General features: G+C 46.8%; 3 protein-coding genes across 3 annotated transcripts; 1 reads left to right on the top strand and 2 right to left on the bottom strand.

Annotated features, from left to right (window-relative positions):
- Positions 1-9,299: 9,299 nt before the first annotated feature.
- LOC8036376 (prohibitin-2) lies at positions 9,300-10,612 on the bottom strand. Its single transcript, XM_002411792.5, has one exon. The coding sequence runs from the start codon at positions 10,456-10,458 to the stop codon at positions 9,556-9,558; it is 903 nt and encodes a 300-aa protein (XP_002411837.1). The 5' UTR covers positions 10,459-10,612; the 3' UTR covers positions 9,300-9,555.
- A 209-nt stretch (positions 10,613-10,821) lies between these two features.
- On the top strand, positions 10,822-18,884 carry LOC8036375 (calcyphosin-like protein). The gene is made up of 5 exons (XM_002411791.5): positions 10,822-10,971; positions 11,652-11,738; positions 12,995-13,172; positions 14,789-14,998; positions 16,685-18,884. Exons 2-5 carry the CDS (start codon positions 11,665-11,667, stop codon positions 16,784-16,786), a joined length of 564 nt encoding a protein of 187 aa, XP_002411836.2. The 5' UTR covers positions 10,822-10,971; positions 11,652-11,664; the 3' UTR covers positions 16,787-18,884.
- LOC8036374 (ATP-dependent Clp protease proteolytic subunit, mitochondrial) lies at positions 18,872-21,673 on the bottom strand. The gene is made up of 6 exons (XM_002411790.5): positions 21,535-21,673; positions 21,261-21,443; positions 20,946-21,042; positions 19,698-19,885; positions 19,227-19,332; positions 18,872-19,143 (listed from the first exon to the last, which is right to left on the bottom strand). The coding sequence occupies exons 1-6, from the start codon at positions 21,550-21,552 to the stop codon at positions 19,028-19,030; spliced, it is 708 nt and encodes a 235-aa protein (XP_002411835.1). The 5' UTR covers positions 21,553-21,673; the 3' UTR covers positions 18,872-19,027.
- Positions 21,674-21,716: the final 43 nt, after the last annotated feature.

Here is a 21,716-nt window from a genome sequence, read left to right as displayed (position 1 = left end):
TAATAATGTCCGGGAAGTATAGTAGTTCGCTGGAGATGCCAGCTGTGTGTGCACAAATTAACGCTGATAGGTTAGATTTACTGTGTTTGGAAAACGTATGCTGGATTTCTTTGCCTTATTTGGCTCGAGATGTTTACCTTGTAAATAAGAGTGGTTTGTATATTGGCGAAGCAGTTCTGTTGTACTGTAGTTATGCGGCGCTGTCGAAAGTCGGTTGCTGTGCAGTGCACATCTGGTGCGCAGTGAAGCCTAACCCCGGATGTGCCGAGCTATTTATTTTTATTTTTTCTTATTTAGAGGATTATGGGAAAATTTATACAATTTGTATGATTTACGCTTGCGGCGATAAGTTCGTTGCATTTGGTTGAATAGCTATCTTGAAGCTGATAGTATAAACATATTATTTTAGAAAGCAGTGATTTTAGCCGTGTCATTTCATTTTTCCAGAAACCACTACATATCACGTTTTGCTATAATCTTCAGGGAAAATTGCGAGGTTTACGGGATCCTAGAGTCGGCGACAAATGCAGGCGGGTCGGAGACCCAAACTCATGGTGGGCATATGCGAGTCCTGGTCTACCTTTATGTCCACCTGGAAACATAAACGGAAATAACAAAAGAGACGTCAAGGTGCAAAGGAGTATTGAAATAGTCGGTTGAAAGACAGGGCCAGCCCCTCTGCTCGCCATGATGACGCGTTTCCTCTTCTCCAGCGTTTGCTCTGCTAAAGTAAAAAGAGTAAAGTTTATTTTGTGTGTGGGTGTTCGCGTTTGTCCTGCAAGCAGTGTAAAATGCGTTACTGCACGAGGCCCGTGTCTCGAGAGAGCGACCTTTGAAAGCGAGTGGCGGCGCAGCACCGAAATAGGCGGCCCTTGGAAGCGAATGGTGGCGGAGCACCCGCTCGTGCAGCTCGTGGCACGTGTCTTGCGCGCTTTCACAACGATGCTTGGCGGTACTTGTAAGCGTGAATTTTATCGAGGGACTTTAGTTTGTTCTGTTCTTCTTAACCTGCGACAGACTCTACTCTGTTTCACCTTATGATGTACCACAGGAAAGGCTGCGCGAGCTGCTCGCTCTGGGGCACATCTCGGTGGCACAAGCTCTCGTGCACCAAGGGCAGCTGCCAACGCTATGAGCTCGCGCTTCTAGCCTTCGCTGCGGTACAACGTAAGGTGAAACAGTATATTCGCGGCGAGAAGTTTGGGTAACGCCGTCTGGCGGAATTTTTTTCTTAACCCAAAGTGAGAATACTTCAATTTCCTCCGCCGGTGCAGGCACGTGCAATGCCGAGCTTGCACTTTGAAAATGAAAGCATAACCACGTGGGTAGCACGTGCACTGCCCAAAGTGAGGTAAAGCCCCTCTGTCCTGGGAAAAGTGGCGCCATCCACTGTTGTGGAAATGTTCGAGACACGTGCCGCGCGCCACTTCTGGGAAGAACATGGCGTCTGAAATCTAGCTCAGTGCTGCGCTGTGCCGCCATGATCTTCCCAAGGGCTGCACGTTGCACGTGCCTCGTGCATCGACGCACCTTGCGCTACTTTTAAAACACGAAGGGGCTTTAGCATGAGGAAAACAGAAGCACCCCAGCGAGGTTCTCACCACGAACAGGAGGTACTCACGCGACGCCATATTGTTGGACGTGGTTCACGGCGCACGCTAACTAGCTCTTATTTATCGTATTCCCAGGGCAACGATTCTGATTGTGTAGAAGGGACGTTGAACGCGCATCCTCTTGCATTCCTCGTTGTCAGTGAAGCCGAAGCTACGGGTGCGCTCGCGGAACTTGAGCGCCGATCTCAACTGTGCTCGGGCGGTGCTCTCTTCTTAAATGCCCCAAAAAAGTTGTCCTCGAACATCTCGCTGCGAACAACGTCCAACACAATGGCGACCCGTGAACACCCTCTATATCAGGGTTCTTCAACATGCGGCCCACGGGCCGCATGCGGCCCGCGACTCTCTGGGATCCGGCCCGCAAGCATCCCGCGGTTGCGAGCCACCCGTTCCCATGCATCGAGCGCCACACGCGCCGTAAATAATAGTTAGGTATCGTCGATTCATTTCCGCTCAAAGGAGCTCTGCTCAAATTACGTGATCACAAATTTTGTATTATTCAATCTTCTTTTGGACGGAGTACTGCATCATCTAAATATCGGCCTCTCAGCCCTTTGTCATGTAAATCAACCGGAAAGGCACACCACTACGACTACAAGGGCGAACTCTGCTCAATAGGGCACCTCGGTTGCACGAACGCTTACTCAGCGGGAGCCACTGCCAAACATAAAGCTATGAGCTCGGGCTTCTAGCCGTCCGAAACACCTTTTAATATGCAAGTATTCTCTCATAATGCTGCTATAAAAATCGCCAGGAACACAAAAAGTGCCATATGAAGAGATGTTTTTCTGTCTGTTAAGCTAGAGTGAATTGTGTGACAGGTAAGGACGGTGTGCTTATTCTCGTTATATTGAAAACTGCCGATACGCGTTTGTGTTTTAAATCTTAATTCTTATAACATCAGCTGTGGGCATAGTCGCATATGCAAATGAATGCGACAAATGGCAAAACGCGGTGAGCTAACAGAAAGCAGACAGCACCTACAAAATCTCTGGGTTGCCCGATTGGTGGCTTTTTCTGGAACAGGTAGCGCAAGTGAGGAACGTATACGCTTCAGCTCTCAGTCAACCAGAGTGGTTTGCTTTGTTCGATGCATGTCTTGGTCTCCCAGGTTTCTGAAAAGCTCTAATCGATGAGATATTCTTTTGTAACCATTGTATTACACTTGTCGATGAGATTTCTGTGTCTGAATTTATCACACCTACTGGCCACATGTATAAGATGCCAAATATAAGGTGCGTGTGCGACATTGGTATGTAAATACGGTGTGAAAGTGAATGTTTCGTAAGTGTATATACCGATAAGTATCAACATGTTATGTCACTTGTAAAAATGTCCATGCATTAAACAGAAGAAAAAAAAGGGGGGGGGGGGGGGGGGGGGAGGGGGGATTGGTGGCCGAGTGGGCTAGCGCACTCGAGCTCGGAGCACGTGGAGTGAAAGCTCGCGCTGCAGAACAGGGATCCTGGGTTCCATCCCCACCCCGTTTCGATCTGGATGAGCTTCGTACCGGCGTGCGGTCGTGTATCACTACTGTTTAGTGCACGTTAAAGACCCCAGGCTAGTGGTTGCATACTGCACTGGCTAAATTTCTCATCTACAGCTGGAAGACTCGTCACCCGTTGGGGCAGACCAGGTTCTATAGGCTGTATCAATGCTCGACAAAATACTCGATAAAAGTATTTAAGTTAAGTTACTAAATACCTGCTTCATAAAGTATTTAAACTACTACTCAAGTTACTTTCATTGTAAGGCATCTTGAGTAGAGTACAAATACTTAGAAATATAATTCAATTACTTCTGAAGATACTTCCGCATTGCGTAATTTGTATCGACGTCAGTGACAACGATAATTATACAGCTGCGCAAATCTGGGTTAGCAGAATGGTTTATTAGCACGCAAAAACACAAAACTGAAGAAAAAAAAAGTATCGTAGGGCTATTTTTTGCAGTTCAACTATAAGGAGCAGCACATTGTCACGAATGACAAATGAGGCGGCCGGTAACTGAAGAAACTGAGCGTTTAATGGGGCGAACTTGTGCCCAAAACAATATAGAGAAAGGTTAGCATCGCAGGCGCCGATGTCGGCGAAACAGCAGGATCGAACGCAGGGCCAGACTGACTCCGGACCGCCAATCGAAGCACCTTTTGTACCCGCGTGCGTTTCTGGAACATTTGGCGTGGAAAGTTCGGCGCTTAGAACATTTGTAACTCGATCAGACGACAAGGTTCTCGAAGTTACGAGAATGTCAAGTTGAAAGTTGGATACTGCTTCCTGGGTCCCTAAACTCGTCAAACACAAAGTTTCAGCCGAAAGTTCGCAGAGCGCGCTGATTGGACGTCGGCGGAAAAAGCGCGAAGTCATCGTCGTGATAGGCCAATCGGTGCGCTCCGTCAACTTCGGCCCAAAATTTGTCTTTGACGAGTTTAGAGGTCCAGGTATCGAACCCGGAGCCTCCGCGCGAGAGCCAAGCGCGGTAACCATTCGCCCAAGCGCTTTCTGGACAACGCGCGTGGCAATATCACTGATAGATGTTACAAAACATTTCTTGGACAACAAGAAGAGGTCGCTTTAGCTATTGGGGAGGAGATCAGACCGTTGCGCCCCAAGCGGCTAATTTTAGAACTACATAGATGGGGACAACAAATACAATGACCCAGCGCTCGCCTGACTTAACCGAACGCGGCGTCAGCGTTCGGCTGGAGTTCGTGTTCTCCGGTGAGGGGGAGGAGGGACCCTTTTGTTATCACTCCAGCCTGCATAAACAATGCAGCATGCACGGTGCACAGCTCAGCACAAAAGCCAAGGCCTTATGGGCCTGTGCACATGCCCACAAGGCTTGTGGGCATGTGCACAGGCCTTGTGTTGGGTAAACACCGAGGTCTGGGGGTGACAAACGCGTCAGAGCGCCTCGCCAATAGTGACATCGCTGAATATCACGTCCTGCCGCGCACCTTAGACGCATCGTTTAATTACAATCCATATTCACTATATGGGGAGTTCACTATAAACGAACTTGGGATACGGATATGAGTGAATGAATAACAAAGAGAACTCACATAATAGCCACGGCAGTGGTCCCACCTTCTCCAAGTAGGTTGCATTTAGAAAGGAAGGCATTCAACTTTGGGGGTCAGCTTTCTGTAACAATCCGAACAGAGGAGGAAAGCGCTTGTACAACGGTTGGTGCACCCTTTCCCCTAGCATTGACTGCATTGCCACAGAAAGCTGACCGCGAGTATAGTTCGTTTCCTGCACTGTTTTTTGCTCATCAATGTTCGTTTGCAGACCGTGTTCGCGAGAGCAATAGGCGACGGACTGACGACAAAAATAAAAGAAACCAAAGAAAACCTTGACGTTTTGCTCTAGAGGGGTCAAATCTACAAAAAGCAAAACAAAAAGATTTTTTTTTTTGTTTGTGTGTGTCCACTTCTTATTTTCTTCTATTTGTAATTTTCTTCACACTCAAGTCTGCATTGTTCTCGTGGGTCGTTTCCTGGTCCGTATTGCGCCTCAGGGTGGCATCTTTACTTCCGTAGAACCACATTTTTTGTTTTGAGGATTTTTTGAGGGAACACTATATGGAAACAAAACGCGTTTTTGGGAAGGTGAGGGAAAACATTCATTGTACGAACTTTGGGCTGAAATATGAGTCACAATCGGCAAAAAAAGAAAACGATGTTTTCACAAGCTCACTCAAAGTCACCGCAGCTAATCGGAGCTAGCAACAGGATTTGGTTGCTCGAAAGAATGTTCACGTTTGCTCGTGCCACGCCCACGACGCTTCATACCGAAAAACTTGGAAAATGGCGGAATGTCAAAAATGTATTTGACATAATGAGTACAAGATACTCGGAATTGTAATTAGAATAGAGTATCAAATACTCTCGATCAAACGTATTTGCAAGATACCAGGATACTTCAAAAGGTAGTTGAAACACAGTATCTTGAGTATTTGAGATAGGCGCAAGTCTGGGCTGTATAAATATAGACGCTTTCAGCGAGTCAGTTACTCGAGCTGCCACCAGTCGGCGCGCCCTTCGCGCGCTTTCCGGGCCGCCATAGCCGACCTTCAGTTTCTCGCCGTTGCTCCGCGTTGTGTGCTGCAAACAAGGCTGCAAAGGCCACTACAAGAGCTTCGTTTTCGTGTTCTTTTGCGTTTCGCGTTGAAATCTTGTATTTTCTTTAGGTCTTTTCGATATTTAGGACTTTCATTTAATCATTCGATATTTATATTTCGACATAGCTCTTGTATTTTCTTATTTATGGAATGGAATCGGACAGCGAATGGATCGACGATACAAGATTATGAGGCTTCAATGACCATGTAAGTTCATGCCATTCTTACGTTTTTGTCGCTAATAAAGGGCGGTAACACTATTGCGACATATGTAAATTGCAACTGACGCAGTAAGGCTATCACAGTCGTGCTTCTCGCTGCATGTGCGCGCTCGTTTCCGTGAAGCCGACCCGCATGTAAGCGATTTAGCGTGCGACGAGACGAGCAACGGAGATTTCTCACTGTCGCCCGTCGCATCGCTCAGTTTTTGGATTTCTAGAAAACGTCGCTCACCGTCTTGGTCGCTTGCTCCGTCGCTTCCATGCGGTTTGCCTCGTCGTGCGACTGACTGAGCGACAGCGAAGCGGGTTGCCGTCGCTTATCTGGTCGCTCGCCAAATCGCTTACATGCGGTTTATACTCAATTAATTTCGATGCACACAGTATTGAACCATCGGCGCCTCGATATTAAGTATAAACCGAAAGCATGTGATTCGGCGAGCAACGAGACAAGCGACGGTGACCCGCTTCGCTGTTGCTCGGGCAGTCGCGCGACGAGGCAAACCGCATGAAAGCGACGGGAGCAAGCGACCAAGACGGTGAGCTACGAAACCCAAAGAACCAAGCGATGTAACAGGCGACAGTGAGAAATCTTCATCGCTGACTGTCGTCGTTGTCGCCGTCGCCGTCGCTCGTCTCGTCGCAGGCTAAATCGCTTACATGCGGGTCGGCTTTACGGAAACGAGCGCGCACACGCAGCAAGCAGCACGACTGGATAGCCTTTCTGCGTCAGTTGAAATTTGCATATGTCGCGATGGTGTTGACTGCCCTTTATTAGCGAGAAAAACGTTAGAATGCGATGAACTTACATGGTTTCTGAAGCCATAATCTTGTATCGTCGATCAATTCGCTGTCCGATTCCATTTGATGAATAAGAAAATTCAAGAGCTATGTTGAAATATAGACATCAAATGAATAAATGAAAGCCCGAAATATCGAAAAGACCTAAAGAAAACAGACGATTTCAACGGGGAACGTAAAAGAACGCGAAAACAAAGCTCCGGTAGTGGCCGGTGCAGCACACAACGCGGAGGAACGGCGAGAAACTGAAGGGCGGCTATGGCGGCAGGGTCACGTGACGTCAAGATGGCGGCGCCCATGAAATGTTGCCTGAAAGGGTCTATAAACCCAACGTGGGTTGCCATTGAGACCAGATAAGAACCCAGGGCGACGGAAAAGGAAGGCTGGCTGGGGAGGAGGAAGCAGATGGAATGCTGGAGAGGAGACGAGGAAACATCCCCCCTCTCCAGCATTCCTTTCCCTCGCCCTTGCTTTGGGCAGCTTTGGTTTATTTATGAGCTGGTTGAACCCATTTTGCATCTTCTCAGATTGTTTTCATGCATGTAGTTTTGAGCAGAATTTTTATTCTATATAAGGTCCAACTTGTAGCTATTTTAACCTAACTCCCCCCCCCCCCCCCCCCCCCCAAAAAAAAAAAAAAAAGTCTGTCTTTATGGTGTCAAGAACGAAGTAGAAGCTTTTCCCACCTCTTTCCACTTTAGGAGAGCGAATGCTGGAGAAGAGGCGACCTCCTCTCCACCGTTCCCTCCGCTGAAATGGAAAGAGGTGGGAGGAGTTTCCACTTCGTTCTTGACCAGTCACATGGTGGGCATCTTGAATGGCTACAAACAAGGTGAAAAAAACAAAAAATCATAACTTAAAAAATTTAAATAAATCAGATGTATCTCAGTTAAATCAGATTAATTTGATTTAAATCCCTATATAGCTATATAGCTAGTAATTGTCACTATGCTCGTCACATCAATCAAAAAGTAAGGTGTGCACCTTATTCATGCGCCGCATAAAGTAGTTCTTACAAGATTTGGTTGTCGAAAGAAAACATTGCTTTTGGCATTTGGAATGTGTGTGTCTTGATAAAATAACCAAGCAAATCGTAGACGCACCTACATATATATATGTGTTCTTGAACCCCAAGAACATTGATTGAGATGAGTACAAGTGTAGATGAATTTTTAAACATGGCAGATTGATTTATCAACCCGTCCGATCACTAAAAACAATACATGGTTTGCACGTGAGGTCATTCAAAGATCGCTCCGATGACCACCAGAGTAGGAGCTCCCCTCTTATCAGGATCCTCTTTTGCGCCTCCCAGATTCGCACAGACCCGTCGCTATTCTCCTCCCAGAAGATTAAAGATTAACCCGTCACTCAAAATTCTCACAAAAGCAGCTTCCCTCTCCTCCTCCTACATGGTGGTCAAAAGTTTGCCATCTACCATAGCCTCCTCTACACGTGAGTGCAAGCCGTGTATGCAAAGAGTTACTGTAATCTAAAGTAGTTAGCAACTTTTTATTGCTGTAAACCCCCAACCATACCAAAAAAAAAGTTGATGTTTTAGCTAGTTAAAAAGCTTGATTTGCATTTTATTTCACATTCTGATTTGCTTGCAATAGGATGTTATGTAACTGACGAATGAGGTGTAAGGTAAAAAGGGAGCTCAAAGCTCTGATTTGCTCAAGAGAGCATTGTTCTTTACTCGTGTTCGGACAGACATATCAACCTTCCCAACTCTTTCATTTAAATATAAAACGAATTCACATAGAAAGCACCAAATGATATACAAACAGTGCATAAAAAAATATTTTCGTGATTATTTTATAGGGAAAGGTAGCGTTTAGAACATAGTAAAACTGGTCCGACCTAAATCAAGATTTGAATTGTCTTGATTTTTATTCTCCACCCTGGCTATACAAAGAGGTTTTTAATTTAAAAAAACAAATTAAAAAAAATACATTCAAAAGTAGGGTTGCTAACATATTATCTTCTTAAAGGGTTCCAAGGTAGGTTATTATAGCTACAGGTTAACTACTTATATTTTGTTTAAAGTCCAGATGCTACGAGCTGATGGGACCAATAAGACAGCGTCAAAAGTGCACCCTTTGGTGTTCCTCATGTTTCTGTACATGTTCTATTAGCGCGGAACCAATCGTGAACAGACAAGGCCCAGTGACTTGCACTTTTGACACTGCTTGGTTGGTACCATTAGCTCGTAGCGTCTGGATTTAAGCTGAAGCGAAGTATAATTAGACAACTAACAAGTAAATATTGGCACGGGCTTCTTATTTTGTTCCACCAATATTAATGTCAAGAGGTTGATAATTTTAGACAACTTACTCAATGTGAAAGAAGTCATAAAAGTGTTTCTAAACTTAGTTTTCTAAATGTTTTTTTTTTTTTTTAAATAAGATGTTATGTGGTACAAATTTCATATCTTCTTAAAACACACTCTTGCCATGCAACTTTTTTGAATGTTGCAACCCTTTCAAAAAGTTGCATAGCCCATGAAATCTTGGCCAAACTTGTCGACTGACCACACCAAACATTATAATAGAGAAAATGTTTATTGTAACAATGCTAACTGATAAATGGGAAATGTACCACAGTTTCCACTATTCCCACCTGTCCACCCTTCAACGTGTGCTCTTCAGCGCATTTGGACCATTAGCGACAACACCTCCTAGAACTGGTATGGTACAACAAAGACATATCAAAAGGGGCTCCATGCATCCGTCTGTTCAACTTTAAAGGCAACATCTAACTACACTCTCTTTGTATCCCAAAGACGTTGCCCCCAAAGCCTACTTCTTGTATTGCGAATGCGAGATACCGGTAATGTCGAACTCTTTGTCAGCAATGTTCAGCATCAGTGAGTTGGCGTTCAGGTAGACCCTGTTCTGGGAGGCCGCGATCGTCCTGGCGATGTTTTGAGCCGCCCTGATCTTGCGGAGCTTGAGGTACCCCGGATTCTTGGAGATGGCCTCCCCCAGCATCTTGGCTGCCTGGGCCTCACCCTCTGAATGAACGATCTTCTGCTGCCTTTCCTGGACCGCTTGCTCCACGGTGAACATGGCGCGCTGAGCCTCTTGCTGAGCGACCTGCTTAGCCTCCACGGCTGCCGCGTACTCCTTGCCAAAACTGAGCTCAGTGATGGACACATCGTCCAGGATGATGTTGAAGTCACGGGCGCGCTCTGTCAACTCCCTACGGACAAGGAGAGACACCTGCTGGCGCTGCGTGATGAGCTGCGACGCGTTGAACTTGGCCACGACGCTCTTCAGGACTTCGTTGCAGATGGACGGCAGCACCCGCTCGTCGTAATCGGTGCCCAGCATGCGGTAGACTGTTGGAAGCATGATCGCGTCCGGGCGGGCCAAGACACGGAGCGAGATGTTGACCATCTGAAGGTCCTTGCTACCCGTGGGGGACGAAATCTTCCTCGGCCGGGACCTGATGTCGTAGATGATGGGGTACTGGATCCACGGGATTCGGAAGTGTAAGCCCTCGGCGAAGACGTCCTTTTGGATGCCGCCGATGCGGTTGAAGATAATTGCCCGGTGGCCACCGTCCACGGTGAAGACGGATTGGGTGACCGCGTAGCCAAGGCCGGCAGCGGCCGCGACCAGTTTGATGCCTAGGCCTAGCCCCTTGGGGCTGCCGCCTTTGCCTAGCTTGCTGGCCATGTCTTTGAACTGCTGGGCCATGTTGACGGGATCCGAATTTGCAAACTGTCTGATGCAACACGCGTTTAACGATGATGTTTGAGAAAATCTAGTCCTAACGAGAGGAGCGAAACGAAAAACTCACGTGTGCGACCGACAACGACGCTTGGGCCTGTTGCTACGGTGAGAGTTCAATTCAGAGCCGGAGCGTGAATTGGTGGCGCTAGTGACGAGTCAGACAAAACTGACTGTAGTTTCAAAATATATTTTTCTGTCTGGCCGTTTGGCGACGTCGGCTGACACAGATAATTTTATTATGTCAGTAAACGCTGAATTGAGTTAATAAATAATTTTTGAATGTCAGCTGTAGTGATTTTAGCTGCTGTTGCTACGCTCCGACGCCTTTTTTTCGCCAAGCTCCACTGCGCGTCTGCTTGTACGCAGACGGCGCCCGAACTTTTGCGCTTGTAATTTTTCGTCTGCAGTGCGGAGGCGAGGCAAGCGTCGATCAACCGCTCCTACTCGGCTCTCTCGGCGATCGCACCGGTCTCGCAGGTACGACAATACTGCTGATTTTTCGTTCCCTTGGAACTTAATTAAGCGCTTTCAAGAACGGCTCACTTATCACGCGTAATCCAGTCCATACGCGGCACAAATCGAGTGATTCCGACGCATCAACGAGAAGTTTCCAACGTCTCCAGTCTCCACCCTTTAGTATGGCACCTAGGAGACCGCGTTGGCGGCATCGGACGTCGAAGACGCCCGTTATCAGCTCGTGCTGAACCGTTTTGAACGCGTTGATATTTTTCAAACGTTTGCACCGAATGTTGCAATACTCTGACGCACTGTTTGAGCGTTCGAAATTGTCGTAGAGTCGTTCGTTTACGTGCGGCAGTTCCTTTTCTTGATTGCATATCGGGGTCAGCCAATTTTCTCCTAAGTACTGGGTACCGGCGTGGGGGCCCGTTTCCTGTGGGCGCGTTCTTGAAGAAAAAGAAACAGAAAGCGTTCTAGTTTCGTTTTCAAGGAAAGACGCAGCACCTGTCGTCTGCTATTAAGAATCGACATTGATTCATTGCATTGTCTGCTAATGATTCAGCCAGCCCAGCAAGCACTCACGATGTTCGACATCTGCTTTCTCCTTAACTCAGCAAACAAGTGCCAAAAATTAAAAAAAAAAAAAAGCGCTGTTGTGGTTTTGTAACGTGTTTCTCCTCCATTTCTTGCTGCCCCAGATTGAAGATAAAAATGACTTCGCCAATTGATAAGCTAAGACACCAGTGCCTGCAGCGAGGCGCCCATGGCATCAAAGGATTTGCCAGGTAACGTGGATTCTCTACGTGCGACATATTTTTCGCGGGCAGTAAGAGTCAACTTCAGTTTGGGCTTTCATATACGTTTCTTTTAAAAATTGCGGAGCAATATTTCATGTAGATAAAAAGCTGCGTATGTGAAGTAATGTCTAAAAACGCCGGAAGGAACAAAAATAATAATAAGAAGAAGAAGAAGAAGAAGAAGAATAGTAATAATAATATTAGAAAGTTTTAGTAGATCGTTTTTTCGCCCCGATACCGACACCCGATAACGATAAGACGCATGCCCAAAGCCGCCGGAGGGGAGAGGAGGTATCGTTATCGGGGCGAAAAAACGATCTGCTAAAACTAATACTCTTTATTAGCGAAAGTCAGCACTACTCGAGAAAATATAAAGCTTGCAGGTTTATTCTTGTGTTATAACCTGTGTTGGGTACTTTTCTATTATTAATTTTACATAGTAAGAATTACAATATTCACTTATAATATCCAAAATATGGTCAAGATAGCCTGGTGATGTTAATATTCTTACTGTGGCTGCGTTTTTGTGCTTTCAGTTCTGCAAAACTGTGCAAAATATACTGTGTAGGGCTTGACTAGAAAAAAAAAAAAGTTTACTCAGATTGTTGTAAAAGATATATAGTCACCAGGCACGTAGCCATGGGGGGGAGGCCCATGCCCCCCCCCCCCCCCCCCCCCGAAATTTTTCATTTTGCTGGGACCTCCTCTTCCCCCTCCTTCTCATACAGCATTTTGTCATGCCCCCCCCCCCCCCCCCCCCCCCCCAAACCAAAATCCTGGCTACATGCCTGATAGTCATATACCTGTTTAGTTTTTGGAGAAAATATGGGCACCATTTAGACATACAGTGCTCATATGTCTCATTAACCTCTACTTCCCTCCAAAAGTCGATCGAGTCGCCTATAGCAAGGAGACAAAAATGTGTGTATTCACCCAGTTTGCCAGAGTATGTATTAACGGGGTTTGTATTAACAAGACAAGACTATAAAACGCACAAACTGTGTCTTTTCTCATATGATCGCTATCCTGGTGGCAGCTAAGCAATGGTTTCGTAGTATATACCACTTGACAGACCATCCTGAAGTGCTACGGAGCCATCATTCAACTTCCTCCAGGATAGCGGTGCCACGAGAAAAATTGCAGTTTTCGTGTTCTCTACAAGTTTGGTAAGCACTGTACAATCACCAGCAATGCGTTGTCCTATCTTCGTATCACTGATGGCTTTGTGCACGCTCGTGGGGCAGACAATTCCGCATCATGGACGATTCCGGAGACAAGAAGCTCGACATGGAAGAGTTCAAGAAGGGCCTCCAGGACTTCAAGGTGTACCTGAGTCCTGCTGAGATCGACGCTCTCTTCAAGGCCTTGGACAAGGACGGCAATGGGACGCTCTCCTTCAACGAGTTCCTCCAGGCACTCAGGGTGGGCATCTCTTTTCCCCGACACCTTGGTAGTGGTCGTTGGGGCGACGGCCTGTGCATTGTTAGTTTCTTCTGCAGTGCGTGGTCGGTGACAGGAGTAACGGTAGAAAAGACACCATCAAACTGAGGGTTGCAAAAGTCATGTACCACTCCTTTAGTACGGCCGTGTGTAGGGTGGTCGCTAATAGATCATAGCACTGCAAACAAACAGTAAAAAACGGCACCTGCACAGAAAGCTCGAACTCTCACCGAACATGCACTCAGGCGGTGGACTTTACCTCATGAAGTACTAGGGCTAGTTCTCTTCCTGTGAAAAATGAGACCTGCCCACGGTCAACGGCAGACATGTGGCGCCACCTCCCGATAGGCACAGCGAGCAGACAACAAAGCGCGTCGTCTGCTCGCTGCACCCATCGAGAGATGGCGCCACAAGTTACGGCTATCGCTAACTCGGTCGTCTGAGAACACGTCCGCCGTCGACCCTGGCGGGTTTGTTGGCGCCTCATTTTCACAAAAAGAGAACTATGCCTTGAAATTTCATGAGGCAAGATTCACTGTCTAAATGCACACTCGGGCAAATGTTAAGCTTTCTATGGGCACGTGCTGCTTTTTGCGGTTAATATTTGCTGTGCTAGGGTCCACTGTGGTCACAGTGCACATATGGCTCTCCCGATCCAATGTGCACTCCTCCATGCTAAAATCATGTCATGTTCAAATGAAAAGGGGACCAATATATTGGCACACGGAAGTCAAGCAAGCCCCCTTTTGTGTGTCGATCAAACGGATTTGATCCCGCCCACAAACAAGTCCGCGTGAAGTTAGATTATGTCGCATGTTGGTGTATAGCCAGCAGCAGCTTTATGGCCCAGGCTTGGTGGGAGGGGGCGGCTCTGCAGGACTTCACGGTTGAAGCGTTGCCCAGATCTATTTTTTTTACATTATATTTCCCCATGTCACCAAACACCAAACATTTCTTTCTAAAAATAGCTGTTATTTGACGAACTTAGCCATCCGCTTAAAAATAAAAATAGCTGGCTGAAGTTTCTAGCACCGCTGTCCGATGGTACTTTTCAATTCCAGAGCACAAGCCTGCGTGCATTTTTCAGCACCTTGGCATTCACTTAATTTATAATACTATGGAAAGGAGCAAGCAAAGCCAGAGGAGCTGGAAGTGGCAGCATAGCATGGGTAGGGGGCACACTAGAGCTACTAAATAAGCTGCACTTCGAGTATCGGCATTGCATCCCCCGAATATCTTGTGGGCGCCACCATTTTGGTGCTTTGTGCAGAGTGGGCACATCTCAGCGCCGCCATTTTGGTGCTTTGCGCATTGCCATCAGTAAATGCAACTTCTTGACATTTGGATATGACATCGGGAAGCTCAGACAATGTCATCTTTCGCTCCGTCGTCGATTGTTTTAGAATTCCCGAAGAACAGAAAAGCATTTCCTGCAATTTCAGATAACTGGCAACCATGATTTTGAGCACCAAGATGGCAAAAGTGTTGTTGCTTGGAAGCTTAGCTTGTTCGCTGGCTCTAGGGAACGCAGCTTCTTTGGCACGTCCCAAATTCGCACCGTGCCAACAGAAATTAATAAAATATGCGGTGTTGCGCAGCCCCCCATGTCGGCCAGTCGGATGGAGAAGATCAACCAGGCGTTCAAGAAGATGGACAAGTCGGGCGACGGGGTGATCACAATTCACGACCTCAAGGGGGTGTACAACGCCCGCCAGCACCCCAAATACCAGAACGGGGAGCTCACCGAGGACCAGGTCTTCCTGCTCTTCCTCAAGAACTTTGACAGCCCCAACGACCCCGACGGAAAGGTAGTATTTATTTACCCCACAGCACCCGTGAGGTCGTTATAACGGCAGAGGGACAAACAAGCAAACGACGCCATAGCACATTGAGGAAGGCGCGCGCTGCCCACGGCAAAACACAGATCTTGGAAGAACCAGCGTACAATAACTAGGGTTCAGTGTTTTTGGTGAATACCAATGAACCCCGTAAACCGACCCCCGAAGATGGCTTTATCGAAATTGGGGAATGCTGAAAAGTCCCTAATTGGAGCCGACCCTGAATGCTTTACGGGAAGAAAACCTTTATCTACGGCTTTATTTTGCATGACTCAAAACACATCCCCCCCCCCTGAGCCGTCCACAAAGCTGCTTCTTTCTTTGGAACTGGACACCTCATTTTGTTCCTTAGGTATGCGGGGACGTTTTGACGTTTGAGGAGTGTTTGAGTCATGCGCATGTCCCCCGAAGGTTGGGGAAACCCGTACTCATGCCCCATTTTACTTGACACGAGCCCGAACAAACCCTCATCTTATTGTCAGGCACCAAAGATTGATGCCGAGAAACGCCGAACTCGCGGGAAGAGATAAACCCCTAAAGAGATGTCCCCAAATTCAAAGATAATTTAAACCCCTTAACCATAATATGTGCTTGTGCGCTAAATCAATGATACAAAAAATTGATTACAGTAAAGTATGGAGCATCCGCCCATCCCACAATAAGCACTCCCAGCCGTCCATTTTGTAACATTTAGAAAATGCACAAAGGACATATCTTTAACATTTCTGACCCCCATTTTTACGCAATTCTCTCAAAATTTTGAGTCGGCGTTCGCTCGAGATTTTACGGTACACGTGGGGTGTTAAGAGACCGAAGAATGAAAACATTGCGAGTTCTTTTCTTCTAAGACCAGATCCCCTAGGAACTCGTTCCAGCACCGAGTGGTGCATGAAAAACAAAAGAAAACAAGCATTTCAAGATGTTGGTTTTAGAAAAGAAAGGCCGAATCTTTTTTGAGTGAGAGATAAGGCGTCATTTTCTTTCGCCAGGAACAAGTGCTGCCGCATTGTCCTGTCATTCGTCCCTCTCTCTGTGCATAACAATGCACCATTTGTCCCTTTCTGTACATGACAATGCAGAAGCAATCCGGAGGTCTGTTTATTCTCCTGGACGTTAGAGCTGTAAACCAGTGTGTAGTAATGCAATGAAAGTTGCAATAGTCTGTTGCAAATGTAAAATAGCATGACAAGAATCTCCTCTTCCCCTCCCCCTTGAAGCTGCTCGCCATAGGTTTCCTCCGTTCCAATGTTTGCTCTGCTAAAGTGGTAAGAGTGAAGGGATTTGGGGGTGAACTTGTTCTGCTTTCCTTAACCTACAACAGACTATCAGGCGTGTTCGTTTTAAATTCCCTTCCATGATCAATTCCTTTAGTCTTTGCCTTCTATCTGCATTTCGGACCAAGATCAAGCTTCTGGCACTGGTCGTCGATTATATCATCGCTTAGATAATGACAACATCATCGATTAGATAATGACAACATTGAAATAGGAAAATTAATCGGACAGATTGGCTGGTATCTCAGAGCTCCAGGCTGATCCATTGCCGTGGTTCAACCGAACGATCGGCTGAACCACGGTTTAGCCGAACGATAAGCTCGAGCCACGGCTATTAACTTGGCTGAGAACCAGCTAACAGTTCCACCTTGGCTCGTTACAGGTGACCCTGGAGGAGTTCATCAACTACTATGCCGGCGTGAGCGCCTCTATCGACAGCGACACCTACTTTGATCTGATGATGAGAAACGCCTGGAAGATTTGAACGACTCGGAGCACAACTCCGACACGTGACCCAAGATTGGGTGTGGAGGGTCACGCAACTCAGCCTGCCGCTTTCCGTCTAAGACCATCTCTCCGGCTGCTCGTCGTCATTGCTGCTTTTCGCTCAGTCTCTTTGCCAATCTTCTTTACGATTCCCACGCGATTTGCAAGACCACGCACCACAAAATACGGAGTTGAGACGTCTCGCACAGCATTGGATGCATGTTTCCCACGCATTCTGCACAGCTTTTTTTGCAGCGTTTTCTCAAAGACATCTTTAGGCTTTGGTACAGGTTAATTTTGTATCAACTGTGGTAGCGTGTGTGACCTCTTTTTTTTTTTTTTCGCGTGACTGAGCATTTGAGAATGTTGCTCCGACACAAGAGTCCTACTTATGTTGCATTTATTTATATTAGCTTTACCTAGTCATGAGGTAGTCAAGTGACAAACCATGACGCGAGTCCAAACAGTCCGATCTATAGCTGTATGCCAATGATAGAACGCTCGGAGTTTCAAAGTTGGTTATATGAAGGGTTGAACATTAAGCACCGCGCATGAAGCAGAGAGTAAAATTAGTACAGTTAGTAGGCTCTTCGTATCCAACATACTGCACATGTTTATTGCCCCGAATGTACCGTGGTCACTTCAGCACCGATGCTGTGACACGTTGTCCCCCAGCAGTTTGTTGACGCCAGAGTGACCGCTTTATATACCATTGTTATTACCGCCGTGTTCCTGGGTTGTGCAGATGCATTCCATATTTTAATGTTGTTTCGTGCGTACCATTGCCGTTGCCGACTATCGCTCACTGTACTGACGAGCGCAATCTTATTTCATTTTCGGACTGCAATGTCTAGCTGTTACTTTAACCAGGTGAGGAATGTTTTCAGATCAGACCGAGAGAATGTTGTTGTCCGTTCTCGAACCGGTTTTTACAAAACGCTTTTTCCTGACCGTCGTCTCTATCGCTTTTTTGTTTGAGCCCCGAGGGGCTGACACAGTGCATTTGCATCGGTCGTCAAATGGCCGACTGCTCAGCTAGTGGAAAAGGCATTTAGATGAGAGCTCACAGCTTTGAAAGCGTAGCCAACTTCTCGATCTAGGTACCTCCGCTCCCCAACTGTTCCTTGCCAACTCTCTGTCTAGGTACCTCTATTCCCTGCCCGCCTCTTTGCCAACTCTGCCAACATCCTTCCGTGCCAAGTTCATGACTCAGTAGGGCAAGACGCAAAGTGTTTGAACGGTACGCTCCCAGCGAGGCAAAGACCGGCTAGAGCCACTCTCGGTGTCAAGCTTTTCTTTGGGGCCGCAGCCCAGCTTTCACTTCTTCGTCTAGCCCGATTCTTTCGGACCCCCGAATCGCACACCAATTTCAGAAAACACCTGAATAAGTTAGACGTTTCTTGCAGGTAGTAACCGCAGGTCGATGGGTAAGGTTAAAAAACCGAATGTTTGTAAGCAAGATCTGGTATGGAGATTTGTTGGTATGTGGACTAGGAGGCCCTTATTACTTTCCATCGGCGTCGCAAAGCAGGCGACGATAGGCCGAAGTGACTAGACCTTGCACCAATTTTAAAAGAGAGGTTGCGGACCTTCACGAAAAATTGTGGAGGGAGCTGCCAAATTGCAGTCCACGTATGGATACCGAAAGTTGCAAAAAAGATTTTGTAACTTCACTTTCAAATAGTAATTATAGGTGACGAGTTTCTTTAGAAAGATGGTTTACACGACAGTACTTTAATGACGATATGACACGTTATGGAAGAGTGTTTTTTTTAAGAGCTTCTAAACTCTGAACGGTCCAATTTCATTCTCTTCGTTTCCGGTTCCAATATGCTTCGGTGACAGGGCACATTTTATCGTTGTTATCGTTTTTGTTTCAAGATGTTTTATTTTACCTAAGTTCCAGCAATCCCACCTTCAAGACACACAACCTTTCATGTGTCCTCACCCATGCACGTCTGTCCCGCTTTGTCACAATCGCCGCGCCGCGTACGGAGGTGTGTGTGTACTGCCGTAATTTGTCTACACACCTCCTTTTTACAAGCTGCGGAATTGTTGCCTTTTTCTTTGGAAAGAATAAAGCTCCATTAGAACAAGCCGAACGTCTCTGCGGTCCGTAACAATGTTGACCAGAGAAACTGCCAGCTTATTTATTTTTTTGCCCCTTCGGCAACTTTAACGTTTCGGGGGAGGTACAAAAGGCGCTCCAGGCGACATAGCACTGCTCACGACATGCTTGTTAGTTCCCCAATTCTGGAACTTCGAACGTTGGCGGATGTTCCAAGACGACGTCGATGATACCAAACTCCTTCGCCTGCTCTGCACTCATGAAGCGGTCCCGCTCCATCGCGCTCTCTGCAGAGAAAGCAGAAAAAAGTAAAGACAAGCGTCGCCACGACCTGCAAGCAAATCAAGGTTATGTGTGCCGGTAGATTTACCTATTGTCTCGAGGGGTTGCTTGGTGTGTTTCGCATACATTCCGTTTATGACCCGCTTCAAGTGAAGGATCTCTTCTGCATGGATCTGGATGTCTGTCGCTTGACCCTGCGGAAAACACGAGCCGGCACCCGTAAGTATGTTGCCTTCCCGTGGTGCAAACACCGATGCAGTTCAGGCCAACATTCCCCACCGTGACCAGTAACAAATGCACACATTTCGTTTCCGAGCCCTTTGCAAGGAAATGCGGTGCCAACATGATAGAGTTTATCTTTGGTCAGATACATTGTAATGCTGCCGCGCTCCCTCCCGTTCAGCAGCAGGAAATCAATCTGCTCCCATCCCCCATTTTGTCGCTATTTCCAGTCAAAGCAGATGTTCTAGAAGATGGCACTGTAAGAATGTCTCGTTGCTCTAGTATAACGAAGAATTTGTAATGGACCAAAACAATGGCAATGGGAAAAGGCCCTCACGGAAGCTTGTCCGGAGGGCTGGTGTATCATGATCCTCGAGTGCGGCAAAGAATGGCGCATCCCTGCCGTGCCGGCGCACAAGAGCAGACTGCCGGCGCTGCATGCTTGACCGATGCACCAGGTGGAGATTGGAGGCATTATGTACTGCATGGTGTCGTAGATGCCGAGTCCCGCTGTCACTGATCCACCTGGAATGAAAAAAATTGAGAATATGGCTAGAAAGTCGGGGGAAAGAGAGATTGTACTGAATTATGTAAAAACCCAACATGCCAGCAGAATGTTTCAAGGCCCCCTGCAAGTGGTAACCCAATGTTGTTAAAAAAAAAAAAGCTCAATTTGGGGATTTTATGTGCCAAACTAACCAACAGCGTCCAGCATGCCCCAGTTGAGGACTGGAGATTAATTTCGACCACCTTACGACGTTCGACCGATCTCTCGTTTACACTGTAACACTACTCTGCACGCTGTAACTGCTCTTTCTTTCATCTGCAATAAGCCCCAATGTTGCAAATGATTATATGTCAAGCTCTCTTAGGCGCGCATGTTCGATCTAGAAGTGCAGCCCAGCTTGAAACACATATCCACTCAACCCGGAAACGGGCGCCTAAGAGCTGCACTCTAAGAAGTGTATGTTTACTTCTATATAGTGTACAGTGTACACAGTGAAAATGAATCAAACATTCCTTGAGTCGCTCCCTATATGATAACTGCTGAAATGCATTCAACATTGTTATATGCGGTATATTTGTTTGGGCTATGGTGCCTGGAGTGCGTCTTCAACTGGTGTGTTTAGCGTCCTCTCCCGCCCATACACCAAAAGTGGTCCCAAAGTGGCAACACATGACGTCACAGAAGCCGGAGTGTCATGCTGTTGCCTGTCGCGATCCTGGCGGTTGGCCGTAGAAATGCTGATGAAAAGCACGAGCGAACGCGAGTGTCGCTGTTGTCACGACATCCCAGGCGTCCCAACTTCCGGCTGCTTTAGCTTCCATGGACTGTCACAGTGGAGAGCGACCTACAGCAGAACAGGCGTCTGCCATATACACCACAAGTATTGAGACGCCGCCAGAATCGCGATCGGCGACAGCATGACACTTTTATGACGTCATTAGGCGGAAATCGAGGGACCACTTTTTTGGAGGCGGTAAACACACCAGTCGGAGACGCGTTCCAGGCACCATAGTTTGGGCAAACTTTTTTGGTGTGTTCCCAAGTGCGTGAAGAAAGTATACGTGACGCAATTCATACCTGGGCTGTTTATGTACATGTGAACAGGTTTCTTGTTACTTTCAGACTGAAGGAACAGCAACTGAGCCACAACCAGGCTCGAAAGTTCATCTGTTATCTGCAGAAGGAAAACATTGCTAGGTCATACAAATCTCACAAATAATTATGCATCATTTGAGGGCACCTATCAGCGTGCACCGAGACCGATTCAAGAGCAAAAACGAGTGCGCTTGCGCGGTGCCCTCCAAAACGGCGTGACGTCACAGAAACAAGTTAGTCCACAAGACGTGGGCTCTAGTGGGTAGCTTGCGGAGGCAGTACGCAGGCAGTACGTACCGGTCCCATGACGCATACTATCCGTTCTTTGAGTAGCCTACTGTAGATATCGTAAGCTCGCTCGCCTCGTCCAGTTTGTTCGATTACAATCGGGATTAGAGGGTTCAGTCTTCTCGAAGATGTATGGATGCAGCGCGGGGTGTGTTGTCTCAGGCTTGTTAGTGATCTTTGAGACCTCAGTGCCTGGAAAAAAAGGCAAACAAGTCTCATTGGTTAGATGATAAAAAGATTGTGGAAACGCTAAGATCACTTTACGACTCCGATCTTGCCTTACCTTTACCAATAAACTCATGATTTGAGCGAGGCAAGGCGAGCCGGCGTGCGATAGTGACGAAAACAGAAACTGGAAAGTGTGTTTGATTGATGTTTACAACGATAGTAAAGCCATTGTTTTTCTAGAGGCATGCCCTTTAATAATAGTTAAAGAATAAAACGTCGTCATTAGTTTGAAATATA

Source organism: Ixodes scapularis, unplaced genomic scaffold, assembly GCF_016920785.2.
Source record: "Ixodes scapularis isolate PalLabHiFi unplaced genomic scaffold, ASM1692078v2 PGA_scaffold12__126_contigs__length_90152505, whole genome shotgun sequence".
NCBI lineage: Eukaryota > Metazoa > Arthropoda > Arachnida > Ixodida > Ixodidae > Ixodes > Ixodes scapularis.
Note: the sequence above shows the minus strand (reverse complement) of the source record. Positions and strands in the feature narration are given on the sequence as shown.

Bases quoted from the DNA above. Each gene is read 5' to 3' on its own strand.
- LOC8036376 (XM_002411792.5), bottom strand. From the start codon at position 10,458: ATGGCCCAGCAGTTCAAAGACATGGCCAGCAAGCTAGGCAAAGGCGGC.
- LOC8036375 (XM_002411791.5), top strand. From the start codon at position 11,665: ATGACTTCGCCAATTGATAAGCTAAGACACCAGTGCCTGCAGCGAGGC. The intron at 11,739-12,994 runs GTAACGTGGATT...CTCGTGGGGCAG, and splicing joins GGCATCAAAGGATTTGCCAG to ACAATTCCGCATCATGGACG. The intron at 13,173-14,788 runs GTGGGCATCTCT...GGTGTTGCGCAG, and splicing joins AGTTCCTCCAGGCACTCAGG to CCCCCCATGTCGGCCAGTCG.
- LOC8036374 (XM_002411790.5), bottom strand. The intron at 19,886-20,945 runs GTATGAATTGCG...TTTTCATTCCAG, and splicing joins CATGTACATAAACAGCCCAG to GTGGATCAGTGACAGCGGGA. The intron at 19,333-19,697 runs GTGAGGGCCTTT...TGTTTTCCGCAG, and splicing joins AGCCCTCCGGACAAGCTTCC to GGTCAAGCGACAGACATCCA.